This window comes from Toxotes jaculatrix, chromosome 6 (genome assembly GCF_017976425.1).
Source record: "Toxotes jaculatrix isolate fToxJac2 chromosome 6, fToxJac2.pri, whole genome shotgun sequence".
Lineage (NCBI taxonomy): Eukaryota > Metazoa > Chordata > Actinopteri > Toxotidae > Toxotes > Toxotes jaculatrix.
Window position 1 is genome coordinate 29,334,496 of NC_054399.1, and position 15,454 is coordinate 29,349,949.

The 15,454-nt window shown below is 41.1% G+C and overlaps 1 protein-coding gene across 7 annotated transcripts in view; it reads right to left on the reverse strand.

The window, feature by feature from the left end:
- ptprfa (protein tyrosine phosphatase receptor type Fa) overlaps positions 1–15,454 on the reverse strand; it is a 225,811-nt gene that overhangs the window by 82,326 nt on the left and 128,031 nt on the right. For all 7 annotated transcript variants that reach the window (XM_041039769.1, XM_041039766.1, XM_041039768.1 and 4 more), the window contains exons 11-12: positions 13,032–13,337; positions 5,524–5,717 (exon numbers count right to left, since the gene is read on the reverse strand). In XM_041039769.1, coding sequence (XP_040895703.1) covers positions 5,524–5,717; positions 13,032–13,337 — 500 coding nt within the window. The remainder of the gene's footprint in view (positions 1–5,523; positions 5,718–13,031; positions 13,338–15,454) is intronic.

Sequence of the window (15,454 nt, forward strand, 5' to 3'; positions counted from 1 at the left end):
GATCTGAGCCTTCTTGTGAAGTAACTCATCAGCACACCAGAGACTGGGTTCATTCATCACAGACTGTGTGATGTCAATACAAAAAGCACATCACAAAGTACAACCCAGAAACTCTCTGCGGCTTTTTCACTCTGTTAATCAGCCAGTATGCTCAGTCTGAACTGCGTGTAGGAGGACAGCATAGCTTGGGAAACGCAAAATAAAATTTTAAATGTTTAAAGTGCTTCATATAAATGTATTTTTTTTAGATTTAGGTCAACCTTTTTTAACATGAAAGATCTTTTAAATCCACAGAGAACGTAATATATTTTAACATAACCTTGAGCAAAAGCATCAAGGCATCCAATAATGTTTTCCAATGTGAAAGAATCCACTGGAGTGGACTGAGTTCACAGAAAGTAAAAGAAAGAAAAAAGACACGAAAGCTGGTGCAAAGTCCAACTTGTCCAGATGTAGCCAGCTCAGAGGACGGGTCAGAGTGAGTGGTGCGTCTCTGTGTGTGTGTGTATGTGTGTGTGTGTGTGTGCGTGCGTGTGTGGCACTGAGAACTTTGTCTATGGGGTCACTTCACACACCATGTGTTGACTCTCATCACCGTCACTTATGCCAGGGGGAGAGACTAAACTTATCACAGATGAGGCTTGAAGACAGTTCCTTAAAGAAAAGTCCCCTCAGCAGTGAGGTGTGTGAGGGGGGTCGGAGTGTGTGTGTGTGTGTTTGTGTTAAAAGATAGAAATTGAAGATGGGTTGTGAGATGTGGGCCCCTTATCAGGCCTCCTGCCTTGCACAGATAAGACAGGAATGCTTCTTATAAAGGAAATCAGCTTAAACGCTCCTCCTGGAGAACAAAAGAAGCTGAGGGGAAAGGAGCTGAACACCACCTCCCACCTCACTGAGCACTGTTCAACACCCTTTGACCTCTGCTTCAGTACTACTCACTCTCACTGTTGCTAACGGGCTAGTCCATGACATTGTTTCTGCTCCTATAACACTGCCTCATCTTTGGAGTAATTATCAGAAATCACAGGAAGAAAACTCTCCGTCAGTTTAACTCTAGCTGCTAAATCATCACGTTCAGATGTTTTTTTTCAGAATCACAGAATCAGTAGTAATGTAGGGATAGTTCTCTATACATCCATGGTTACAGTGCAAAAAAAAGAACTGCTAGAAGCTAAAGCAGCATGACTTTTTTTTATCATCATCTATCAAACTATGCTTATAAAATATAAATTCAGAGGACAGTTCAACAGACAAACTTTTTTTGCGTCAAAGTGCCAAATTGGATCTGTTGGAAATTTCCTCAAAAATAAAGCTGCCTAGTGATAATCATGACTTAAATGTTAACATGAATTCTATTTACTTAAATGAGGCAATGGTAATTACTCCAAACTGACACCAACGTGACATGATCATGACATTATACTATCAACCATGATAAACAAAAACAAAGGCGTGCCAAACCTATGAATGGAGCTGTGAAACATGTTTTTCTCTATTCTCTATTCCCATTTCCAGTGGTGGAATGTAACAAAGTATTTGTACTTCGCTACTGTACTTAAGTATTTTTTTTTACGTATCTGTACTTTACTTAAGTAAAAATAAAAATGTATATTTTTGATTTTACTGCATTACATTTTGCAGCAATTTTCTGCTAAATAGACTGATTGCGTTGAGGCGTTGTTTGCCGTTGCCAACCAATCAGGTGGCTCTATTACCTCCAATGACGGCAGAGTGCTCATTTGGTAGCAGCACGAGCTGGTGGACTGACCTGATTCCGACGAGAAGAAACGACATGCAACATCAACATGAACCCAGAGCCAACATCAGCTGAGCGTGAACCTGAGCCCTCCAGCTCAGAATTAGACAGCCATCTTTGGCCATATTTAAGCAGGTGTTGTATAATTGCTTGTGAGCAGTAACATAGGCAGAGGCATAAATCAGTATATGTACATTCTTTATCAAAATTTGGGGGACAGCCGTAGCGCAGTTAGTGAAGTTAAGAGTGCGGCTTTGGACCGGCCTGGGTCGTGGGTTCGACCAAGCACCAAAAAATGCATACGGTGGTGGTGAAGGAGGCGCGCCTCCCCTGCCTCTGCGACCATGGCTGTGGTGCCCCTGAGCAAGGCACCCCAGTGACCCACTAGGCAGCCCCCTGCCCAAGTGTCTCTAGTGCATGTGCACGCTATGCCTGTGTGTGTGTTTCGTTCACTTGGTGTGGGTAAAATGCAGAGTAATTTCCCCAGGAGGGATCAATAAAGTAATTAAAAAAAAAAAAACAGCCCCGACACTGAGACAACCCATTGCGTGAGTACTTTAAAGTAAATTTAAAAGTACTTAGTACTTTTACTTAAGTAAGATTCTTGCAGTACTTCCACTTTCACTTGAGTAAATGTTTTGCGGGATATTTGTACTTTTACTTAAGTACTAAGCTTCAGTGCCGCCTGGTTAGCTCAGTTGGTAAAGCACGAGACTCAGTCTCTTGGGGTTGTGGGTTTGAGCCCCACTCCGGATGGCACCACCTTCCATGGGCTCACCACCTGTGGGAGGTGCCGTAGGACGTTGGTGCATTGTGGACTGGGTGGAAGTTACCCCCGCGACCTGGGACTCAAACCAGATAAGCGGCAGATGATGACATGACTAAGCTTCAGTACTTCCTCCACCACTGCGTATTTCACATTTGTATTTCAAAAGTATCTTCTTTGTTAATTAAAATAGAAGCATATTACGCTAATAGAACACATTATGGATAATATAGCAATTAGACGGGGTTTTTTATGACAGTTAGTTTTAATTATTTCAACTTTGAAATCAGGGTTTGTTTGTTATTTTGGTGGATGGATCTAAATGCTACTTTATCCTTTAGCCTCAGCTGCTGTTGCTATGGAGAAGAGGCATGAATCAGAGTGAAAAAGAGTTCAAAACACTTTGTTGTTTCAGTTGTTAACAAAACACTCTCCTACGAGATTGACCCAAAACTTAAGTTTTAACGAGTTTTCGATTTCTCAGCATCATAATCGTTAGCACATGACAGAATTTGAGGCTCTGTGATTGCACATTTCTTGCCGAAGTGCACCTTGGGAGTGGAAGCCACCTCCTGCATTTGATGTCCACAGGCTACCGTCAACTTTTTCTCCAGAGAAGCAGATATTTTCTGACACAGTTTGATATGTTTTGCACTGATGATTCAGCTGTGAGAGTTTCAGTCTATTCCAAGCTGTAGAAGAGTTCCAAGAGTGAGTCATGTAACATTTTATATGTGGAGAAAATGCACTGAACAGTTACTTCAGGAACCAGACGCGCCCGAAATAGCTTCTCCCACTAACTGTTCATACAATCTTTGACAACACTAAGGCAACACTGACGCTCACTCTCAATTTTCAGTGCCCATCGACATTTATAAGCCATGGTTTCCTGTCATTAGAAGCACCTTTAGCGGTGAATCGGCTGATCTAAAGCCTCTTTTCATAAGTGTACATTTTTGAAGCCCTTTACTACATGTGAGAGAGTAGAGAGGACTGTTAGAATATAATGACTTGTGGCACTTAATGTGCCACAATTTCCTTGTGGTAATGCTATCTGAGCCCCCTCCATGTTAAGGGTTTCCATAACAAAGATTTTAAAGGTGTATCCACGAGTATTATTGCTGCTGATACTACTCCTCATCATGGAGACATTTGACTGGTCATTAGAGGGAGAAAATGTTTGTTATTGGGTGAATATACACCGACTTCATGGATGTTTTCCCTCCATTTTAGGTAGTAGAAGAAATAAGACCCACAGAAGCAGATCTATGGAGGTGAACTGCTTTCATAACATGTCAAGTGCTTAACTATCTCAAACACAAACACACACGCACACACTTGCTTTTGCATTCCTAAGCAGGATTATCTAGGTTTTTCTATTATTCACATGTTCATATCTGTGGCTTTTTTTCCCCACCACTGTTGGCTGGAATAAAAATAAAACCTGAAACAAACATGAAATGCAATTATTCTGATGGAATAACAAGGCATTGTATGTGCATTCTCATCATAAAAATGCCCCCGCATTTGAATCTAATCACAAAAGCATTTTCATCAGGATACAGCAGACCACACACACACACACACAGTTATTTTAATCTGTTTCATCCCTTTTCTATTTCAGGAGGGACATGAAATCATTTGCACATATAAGGTTTGTAAGGCACGTGCAGCGCAGATCCCGAGAAAAGACAATTTCTGGAAGCATATTCAACATCTTAAAAACATCCCAATCTGCTTATTTTGATGCACATTAAATCCCTTGTTTTATGGAGATACAGTGATGTTATTAATATCTAATGCCCTCATTCACCCTTAACTGTTTCCTATATTTATTTCTTCTTTGAAGACTGTGTTTTTTTGATATATCTGCTTCAATTAAAGTCTTTCTGGAGGAGCTACGTTTTATTTCAGAAGTTTGGGTGTAAAATAAATAAAATAAAAATATGAAATAAAACTGAGGATATGTGGTCTGTTTACTGACTTTATAGAACTAATATCCAATTCTGATGAAATCAGTCATGCTCAATGATAGTGAGGTAAATGGTTGTATTATTGATGCACTAATCCTTCTTACAGTCAACATTTGGCTTCACTGAGACTTGATACTTTCTGATGGATAATGTTGTGTGTTACTGCTTTAGCTCTCATTAGCCCTGTTCAGACACAGAATACATCAACATCATCTTCTATCTGTGATGTGATGCTGTTTGTCAACCAGGCACAAGTGGATGACAAACAGCATCACTTCCTGTTGTAACTACTTGTTACAGTAATGTTCCTAATGCAGTATTCACATAACGGGACAGTGACTGAGACACAGTGCTCGTGAGACATTTGCCACCAACTGTGTGTGTGTGAGAGAGTGAGAGAGAACAGCAGTGTGTTAAAATGTCATGATGAGCAGGAGGACCAGTGTTTTCTGTTCTCTCACATTCTGCATCACTAATGGATTTTGAGGACTGCTCATCCCTGCTTCTCACAGTCAATCCACTGATACAGTCTCACATCAGTTGCATTATAATGTTATTAGAGAGTGAATTTTGCTGCTTTTTTTAGTGTCAGTGAAACAATGTTACGTTTAATTGATATTTTCTCACATGTTGTATAGAGGGAGTTTTGCTGGATATTTATTTATTGCTGTACAAAGCTGACATAAACAAAAATTTGACTTAAAATGTAATGTCTATCCACAGTGGAAGTTATGCAGTTGCTTTTCTGTAAAGTGCAGCAATAAATTGACCAAGGTAATTGTGAATACTATGTGGTCCTCTGTATTTTGTCCCTGTTGTGTGGTTTTTCATCCATCAACCCCAAAAACACTTCTTTAACAGTCATAACTCAAATGTATCAAGTCAGAGTGTTTCTCTGAGACTTCTGGGATTCGAACCAGCTCCCCCTTCTTTGGCTCTTAGTTAGCCGCTGCTGCCACTGAGTTTAAAAAAAAAAAATCACCTGCTTGATGTGTCACTGGACTCAACTGAAAAGAGTATGACAGTACCTGAGCGTCAGGGAGGGCAATGTCCATGATGGCCGGCTGGCCGTGAGGCTCCCCGTTCTCTAGCCTGGAGTACACCAGCTGGTAGCCTCTGATCTGGCCGTGCTGCTTCACAGACAGGGGAGGCTTCCAGGTCACCCTGAGGGCAGTGGAGTTGAGGGCATCCGCCTCCACCTTCCTGGGAGGAGCTCCAGGCACTGCAGCACAACACAGCACACAACATCCACTTAGAGACTTTAGGGACAGATGAGCCTTTTGGTTACAACTCAGATCCACTCAGACAGTGACAGTAAGCCACAGTGAGCTCAATACCAGCTTTGTAGATACATGTCCTAATTACGTGTTATGCTCTGGATTCTGATCTGAATCCTTATTGAGTATCTGTCAACATTTACAGCAGTCTGACTGACAGATGAACAGCTCTGCATTACAGATGCCTTCCCTTGACAGTTTCCTCTAATAATTTGCCTGGTGTCTTTTCTATAAGATGTTTCAGAGGCAGGAAGATTTGTACAATATCTGAACATCTTCAGTATGAACAACAGAGGTGTGGTTTGGAATGTCACAATGTGAGTTTTTCTCACCCTGCTCACTGATGCACTCTGTCAGTGTGGATATCACTGAGTGAAACAGCTTTCTGCTGTTCATTTCTTTTCTGCTCTTCATTTTTTTGTAACTTCTCTGGATATGATGCAGATTACATGATTATATATTTATTGATCAAGTTTATGTATTGGAAGCCTCACTCTAACCTAGATTCATTAACTAGAACTAGATTCAAAAACCTTTGGCCTCCAAAGATGGTCTCTGTATTGTTTTTTAGGATTATTTTAGGATTTTACACCTTGATAACAATCATGGGGACGCGCTGGATGCCTGATTTATTTTCATTTATCAATTTCTGGATGATCCTTGCATGAAAATGTCTGAATATTTTCAGAAGTTTTCAAATGAAGTTTTGGTTAAAGGTGTAGTTGAAAGTAATTGAACTACTGAACTTGAAAACTATTAAAAATAATTGAATACACTTATAAAACACATCATCAGGACTACTTATACACTCAGCCAAGTCATTTTTAAAACATTATTTTTGAAACCAGTGTTTCCAGGTTGTTTCTAATAGAAACTTCTGTCTGCAGTGAAAGTGGCCAGAACAGCATAAATCCCATCAGCTAAATCCCATCTTCACCTCACAGCAAACATCTGGCGAGGAGAGGGACACAGCTTGGCTGACCAATTATTTCATCTGAATCAACAATCTCTGACAAGATCAGCATAAATACAGGTGGAGGCCAGCAGCTGTGCTGGATCAACACTTACTGTATAGGGACATTTAAGAAGGTCCCTCTTAACTTTCCAGCCACCAAATCCCAAAATCTCTTTGTCCCTTTCACAATAAAATGCTAAAGCAGCATTTTAAGACTGATAAAGTCTGGAAACTGTTTTGAAAAACAGCTGTTCAGTAGTTTGGGGGGAAAAAAATTGTTAAACAAGATGTGTTAGGTTTCCTGATCCCCATCTGACCTAATGAGGCAGTTACAGACTTGGAGAAGTTACAAGGTAAAGTCAAAGTTGTGAGATACCTTTGCAGGTTATGCACATCAAAGCTTGTCACATGCAGCCCCAGGAGGATACTGGGAGCAGGGTTTTGAGCTTGCACGTTCTACTTTATAGATTATCGAAATGAGCTACTGAAGATTCCTCTAGAACGCTTGGTCAGCTTCAGGGGGAGGAGGAGCCAATGAATACAAATTTGACTTCAATAAAAACGAGGAGATGAGGCTGAGCAGATATTAATGGAATTCAAGAGGGACAAGGAGAGGAAAGGAAGCGTTAAAGGTTAAAATACTCTGAATGAAGAGATTAAGAAAAGGAGAGAAAAGTGTTAAAGCAGCTCAAAAGCCTCACCCAGCACAGGCGAGGAAAAGCTCTGTAACTTGATGTCAGCACTCTGCACTTTGGACTAATTAGAAGCGTTTAACCTCATACAGTGTCAGCAAGCCTCCAGAATCAAGCTTCAAGCTTTGGAGGAAAAAAATGTCAATAAACGTCTATGTTAACAGCAAAAGTACAAAGCCTGAGCCTGTGTAGTGTGGAAGAAGAACAAAAGAGCCATGTAACAGACAAACAGAGTCCCGCAGCAGAATAAGCACATATTTGAAGCCGGTCTACTGCTGTGGACTGAAACTATCTCTAGACACAAAGACATGTTTAGTGTGTCGCTCCAGAGATACCACATTCCCACTTCACCACGTCATTCATCTTGGATAAACCTATCACCATACCGATGATTCTGCAAAACCCTGAATCACATTCAATTACAACTTTTTTTTTTTTTTTGTCCAACATTACTCACATTTCTTGCTTTCTATAATATCCGCATAGGAACTACTGCAAGGTTAGAGAAAGACTGTGGTTGGAGTTAAAAAAACAAACAAACAAACAAAAAAAAGGACATGGAGGTTAACTGATGCTCTGAGCCAGGCTCCTCCATCAAAGTCAGACATGCTACAAGTCAGGACCCTGACCTTCACACCCCGACTATCTGTCCTACTATATAAGGAATATTCTATATCCTGAAACAGCACTGAACGTTGGCACTGGATGTAAATTGTGATCAGCCGTAGGGAAACTGGACTGATTTAACCTTGAGCAGTGGGTGTGGACAGAACAGTTTAAGGGGCTGTGTCTGACCTACCTGTTACTTCACTGTTGTACTTTGACTGACTGGAAGGAGAGGGAGGAAAAGAAAATTATTTTCCTAGATGTTTCAACATGGACAGAGATCTTTAGATAAACCACTCCAAGCTGGGGAATGACTGCACATCATTAACTTTTGATTCGCTTGTCGTCCAACCATAGTAGATGAGGAATACTAGCTGTCCTACATTCAGAGGTGGATTGGCTCTGATCTCTGCGTCCTGTCTCCTGTATCTTCTGCTTGTCCTTTGTAAGATTTCACTAAAATGATCACTAACATAATTGCACTGTAGGAGTGGGCTCACTTTTATTTGTCATTAACGCCGTCTGCAACGTGGAGATGTGTGATGCTTAATGTAGACTCAGTGAGACTCACACAGTCCATGCTGGTTTTAAACTTGTAGGGCCATCCTGACTGACAGCATGAAGCCAGATCATGTGTCTGTGGGTGCTGGGAATTCTCTGCAGCAGCTGTCAAACGCTGCCGAGGCCACTAATTGTCTCCACTGTATTTCTTTCACTGTGTCCAGTGTGTGTGTATGTGTCTGCCTGCATTCTCTTCCCCAACCTCAACATGCAGCTGTGATTTTATTACATTTAATCACATCTTTAAACATCGCCCACTCCGAAGCTCGGAGTAAGAATCATACAGCTGCAGCCAATATGTGACACATTTGTAATTTGGGAGTAATTGTTCAACTGTTGTTGACACAGTTGAACAGAATTGTACAACTATGTATTGTACAGGTGAAGCCTCTGGTGGTAAGATGCTGTGCAAAGGAGGACAGACTATCCTGTGTGTGTGGTAAGTGTGAGTGTGTACATATATGTACAGATTGGGCGGAACAAAGTCATTAATAAATAGGGAAATAAGGAGGAAGCAGGAAAAAAAGAAAAGAATCAGTAAGAGAGAGAAAACTGATAAGAATGGAGAATAATAAAGAGTTTGAAACAAAAAAGGAAAGAGAAACATAAATATACAGACATCCACGGATGTGCACAAATACGAGGGGGTCACTGAAAGTTCGTGGCCTACGGTAGAAGGAGTAAATTTTAGAAAACCTAGGACATTTATTATTTAACACAGTATCCTCCTACATTTACACACTTAGTCCAGAGGTTATGGAGCATACACATCCCTTCTTTGTAGAAATTGGTGTCTTGGACCTCCACAAACGTCATCATCACTGTCAAAATGGTAACCACTGTGGCACACAAGAGGTTCACCTGGACAGGTGCATAGCATTAAAGCTCAGTCCTTACTGCACTGGTCCACCAACCAACCAACCAACCAACCAGCCAACCAGGTCAAATCAGGCCAAGAACTTATGAGCCCTTGAGACCAAGGTAGCAGAAGACTGCATGAAGGCTGATGTGTCCATTTTCTCAGTGCTGACTTCCGTCTCTATTCCTTGACCCAAACAGGGATGACAGCTGGATCAGCCATTGTTTCCAGCTGTCATATTCACTTGGCTCATGGAAAGACACAATTTGAAAGACAATTTGAGAAATGGATCAATTTTCTATTTCTCTTTACAATACAACTAATTTGAGCCTTCAAAAATACATTTGGGTTTGTTAACTGACTTACTGAGTGGGTTTTATTTTTTTTTTCCATTTCTTTAGTTTTGACAACAACAGTGGCTGTTTCTTCTGTGACTTGAATCATTAAAATAAATGATCCAGTAAATTACAGCTACCGTTCCAACTGCTGCACACAAGATGAAGAATTCTCATTTTTCAGGATTCCATGTTTTTCCATGTTCGCTGTGAGAACTTATTAAACCTAACCTAAGGGTTAACATAAGGGATTCCTATACCATAAACTTTAAAAAACGTAAAAGGCTTTTGCACAAGATTCTTTTTGAGTTTCCACTGTATTATTAAAAAATGGGACATTTCAAATGTACATCATCATAACAACAGCTGGACCAACAGCATCATTTTTTTCCTTAGGTAAGCGAAGTAAGCAGCACTGAGACAGGCTTTGGTATATTTTCTTTCATTTTGCCTGCAATATCCATCCTGGAGTCCATCTCCATGAACAAATGGTACACATGAGGACCTAACGTTCTGATCTTCTTGACTGTAGTGATTTGTTTAAGACCCAACACAAAAGGCTTGGAGGAAAATGACTGAGCAATAATTTAACATACAGTGTGTCTGAGAAGAAGCAGGTACAAATGTGGTGAAAGGTCTGACAGGAAGATTACTGCTACTCAGTGCCCCTACCATCAAGACCAGTAATTGGAAAAAATGTCGAATCTCAATGTTAATAAAAAGAAGACTTGGCTTCATTACAGTTTATTAAAATAAACGAATAGCTGCCTGGTGCTGTAGATGCCAAGGAGCAAAACGAGAACATGCAGTGACACTCGGGCACTGATGGAAGAGATGGAAGGTGGATTCATGGGCAGAGCACAGAGAGAGCTGCTGCACTCTGTGTGGAGAATGGACAGATGATGGAGAAATACAGTCAGCGACGAGAGCTCAAAGTCAAATGGGGTGCAGAGAGATGGAAAGAGATGAAAAAAGTGTGAGATTAAAATTCAGTGGATGTGCAGAAATAAAGGGTGGAGAGAGAGAAAGAGAGAGAGAAAGAAAGAGGCTGTGAGAGAGGATGGAGATGGAGAGAAAAGGACAGCAGGTGGAACGGGTTAGAGCTTTGGAGTGAGGAAGGAAACAGTGCTCCAAAAACTATTTAGATTTGTCTCTTCTGGGGTTTTAGGCGTAAAAAAAAACAGCGCTGCCCGGGATTAAAACAGGAATACAAAAGACAAGACGTGTTTGGATCCAAGTAGGAGTGAGGTCATTGTTGAGTTTTGGCAAGTGAAACATTAAGCTTAAGGTTAAATCAGGCAGCTGAAGCACACACACACACACACACACACACAAAAGCTTGTTGGTTTGTTAGATTTACAAAAAATATTTAGGCTTGGGTAAAACTGACTAATAATGCCACTATATTACTATATATTACTACATCTATAAATGCTATGTAAGTGTAGCAACATTCATGTCAGGCTAAAGAGGATGTGGTTAGCCTAGTTTGACTGACAGCAGGGTAAACAGCTAGCCAGTCTCTGTCTGAATATCTGGTTTTAAGTTTTAGTTGGGAGCAGGAACTATTTCACTGCTGGACTCAGTGGCCGTGTGCAGCTTCCTGAAGTCTTGTCATCACACTGAGGTTGCCAAGTTTGGCACCATCATACATGTAAAGAGACCAAAACCTGTGTTTGGCAATCTGAGCTACAGCCAGAGACATGGCATGGCACAAGTAAACAAATCTGAATATGAAAATTAGCGTACTTTCCAAAATGTTAGAGTATTCCTTTAAATAATTGGATTAAGATTAGATATTAGGTTTTGGTCATGGTTACATGAAAAACTATAGTGTTTACTTGGTTTAAAACAAACAAACAAACAAACAAAACAACCCAAAAACTTATTGTCACAAGTTGATAAATGAATTCTTGTCACTGGAATTAGAGGAAATGTTCATGACCATCCACCCACCACTGCTTTGGAGTGGGGACAGACACACTATTTTGATTTGCCTTTATAACTAAACAATTCCAGGATTCAGCTTTAGTCATTCTAACATACAGCATCAATAAACAGAGAGCAGGTCGATCTGATTTATAAGTTATTTTCCTTTCATACTTACCATACAAACACAGACAATTCAAAACAATAAGAACATGAGCCAATCACACTGATCCAGACATTTGTGAGACTGAAATGATTAAGAGGTAAATGAAAGGAAGGAGTCAGAGAGATGTCAAAGACAGAGCTGGAGTTGATTAGGAAGCAGTCAGAGGCCTGATCTGGTCAGAACAGGGAGCTTTAACAGAGAGGAGAGCTTCCATGCTATGCTCCTATACTTTCTAAGCCTCCATGACATTGTCCAGGATTTATCCTTTGATACTCTTTGATACTTTTATTTTCTCTAGTGGCTCCAGAAAAGAGCCCATTACTCTTTGCTCTCATTGGTCATGATATGGCCAATTGTGCCTTCATTAAAAAAAAAAAAAAAGGATTGTTGTAAGGATTTGTTATAATGATGTCAGACTTATAGCTGAGCACTGGGCTGTGCTGCGTTCTGCTTCTGAGTTGTCTTCAGCAGTGACAGTGATAACGAATGTGTGCTACGAATGGCGGAAACTCCCACCGGACTGAACCACACTGGCCATTTAGCTAGCACCTTAGACCTGCTATATGACCGAGGACAGAGAAAGAGCATGTCATGTTGCCACTCAGGCAATTCTCCAGACACCTTAGCTGAGAAGGGCAGAAGCCCAGCAGAGTGAAGCCATGTCATCATGCTGGGAAACAGACAGACATACTGGCAGCCAGAGACAGGCAGGAGATCAGTGGCAGCCAAAGTCTCACAAAGTGCTGTGAAGAAATGAGTGCTGTGACGCGTGTGTGAAAAGACCATATAACAAGAAGTCAAACTGAGAATAATATCAGATTGAAGAATGGTTAGTCTTATTGTTATTATAACATTGCTTAAAGCCGCTATGTGTAGAAGTTTATGCAGTTACACGACCCAGTCACCAGACAGTCCAACAAAACCCTGAACCACGTTCAGACTAACCCACCAGGAATGACCAGGAAGTGAAGTTTCTTTAGGAATGTGCACAAATTTGAAACTGATCCATTTATCAGAAGATCCCACATTTAGTGAGAGTTTGCGAGACTAAGCAGCAGCAGCAGCAGCAGCTGTAGCAGAAGGACAGCAGAATGAGTGTTGGAGGGTTAGTATTTCACAGAGGCCCAGGTTGCTCCCCACGACACCATCAACATACCATCTTCCTTGGTTCTGATGTGGGCTGTGGGGCTCTCTGGGCCGGGCCCAATGTCATTGTGCGCCCTCACCCACACCATATACTCCGTCCACTTCTCCAGGTCCTCCAGCACATAGCTGGTGACATCAGCACCAATCCCTGACACCTGGTGGCGCTCCATGTCCTCCCCTGTGACCGCCTGGTAGGCTAGGGAGTAGCTCACTACCTCCCCGTGGCAGCTGCCTGCGGGCGGTGCCACCCATCTCACCTTGATGCTGGTGGAGCTGAGGCTGAGCAAGCCTACGTCCTGGGGAGGGGCTGAAGGGGCTGATGGGAGGGGAGGAGGGAGGTCAGTGGTCAAGCATGGATAATGGAAGACAGAGCAACTGACCCTCTGAACTGCTGAGCGATGATGTATTACAGAAACGGGCTAAATATTCAAATTGGGTCTGACAATGTAAACAGGCAAATCTGTGCTCTACAAATTTAGTTCAGATCATTAGATCTAATTTGCTTTGCCATTATGTTTTGTAAAAAAACACCTTATGCCCATTTTATGTTCAGTGGCTATGACTTCACTGCATTAGCATGCGCTAATGCTTAGGACTCAAAGCTCAGGACTTTGACACTCGTGACTGGGATTCCCTAACTCCCACAAGTTTGTGGAACACAAACAGTTATGGTTGTGAGGGACTGTGGTCTTGGTTGAATATTGAAATGAAGTGAATTCATCAAGCCAGCACTGACTTTAAAGGATAATTCCATTTAATTTAAACTTGAGCCATATTTTTTATAGCTGAAGCAGAAATGTTGTTACTTAGATTAGTTTTTTTCTTCCAAAGATGTTCGACTAACATGGGCTTTCGTCTGCAGTCTGTCTGATTAAACCAGTGACACGAGAATGAAAATTAGGTTCAAGTTTAAATGAACCAGAACTGTCCTTAAACAAGGTGTCTAAATATAAATGTTTCCCCATAAAAAAAAAAAAAAAAGTAATTTGGGCAGCATTGTGTTTTCCACAAACCATACTGATAATCAGATTAGTTGTATATAATATAGGTTTTAAATGGATGGTTGTATTTCATTGAACAACACAGGTGATAGCTGGTGTGTCCTCGTCTTCTGCAAATGATCGTCACAGTTCAGAGGGCAGACCAAAAAAAAAAAAAAAAAAAAGTGATAGTTCACAATGTAGCTACATTTCTGTGAAATGACAGTAATCACACATAGACATACAGTATAATACAATGTGAAGTGTCACCAACTGAAAAGCAAAACAGGAACACTGCAGATGAATGCATGATTGCACAATGGTACACAAGAGCAGAACACAACAAAACACACACAGCAAAACCAAGCAGCTGAGCTGAGAGTGGAGCAGGTGGGAGAGATAACTCAGGGGACTGCTGCTCCTGCCTCTGATCTAGCAGCGAGGTTACTTTCTGAACAGGGTTGGAGGCTGGATTGCTCTCTTCCTGCAGAGGTGCTTGCGACAAGTTGAAAGAAGACGCACAAGAACAGTCGTAATTCCATCAGACACACACACACACACGCACACGCACACACACACAAGAACCTCTGGTTACATCAATATAGGGGTGTGATAGGTCAGAGAGACAGAGATCCACGCGTGGGAGAAGCACTGCAGCCGATTAGAGGTTGCAAATAGAAACAAGGTCATGGAAAATACCAAAATATGGAGTAGAGGTAGGTGGCTTCGAGAGAAAGGGAATTAATATTTTAACAGAAAAAGAAGAAACCTTGTTGCTGAATGGGGCAGATTGAGTGGACTGAAAGAGTAGGTTATGTCTCTGGGACGTCTAAATACTGCCTCTCCTGGTCTCACAGGACAGTTGTATTCATTTATAGGAAAATAAACCTCTTATCACAATCTATATCAAAAACTGAATTTAACCAGGTTGTCTGAAAAGTCAAGGTTCAACCAAAGACTGATTCTCCTTTCTCATAATGTTTCATTTTAATAGATTCTGGCTGCACTGAAAGTTGATCCAGAAGAAAGAAAATTCTGAAAAGTTTTTGTTCTTTAATCAGACAGTATTAATATTATTGTTGTTTGTCATACATTCATCTTTGTCTACATCTGATTGGCTGCTGACTGATGACGGGGGGTGAGTTTAACATAACCTGCATTAGTCAGTGATTTTAACCCCGTGCATGAGTGAGATTTTCCACCCTCACCCCAGTAATAATTGAAGCTGCAATGACCTCCTGTTTTTCTGTGAACTTGCAGCTCCTCCCGTATTTTAAAACAAGATTTAAATCTGAGGAAAGACAGATTTTCATCTGCTCAGTCTGACATTTGACTTGTGTGAAAATGGAGGGACTCAAAAATGTTTCTGCTCATCTGATGCTGAGATGCTAACACCAGAACACAGGCCTGGCTGGGAACTAATACGACCACAGGAGAAATTAAAAGCAGGAGA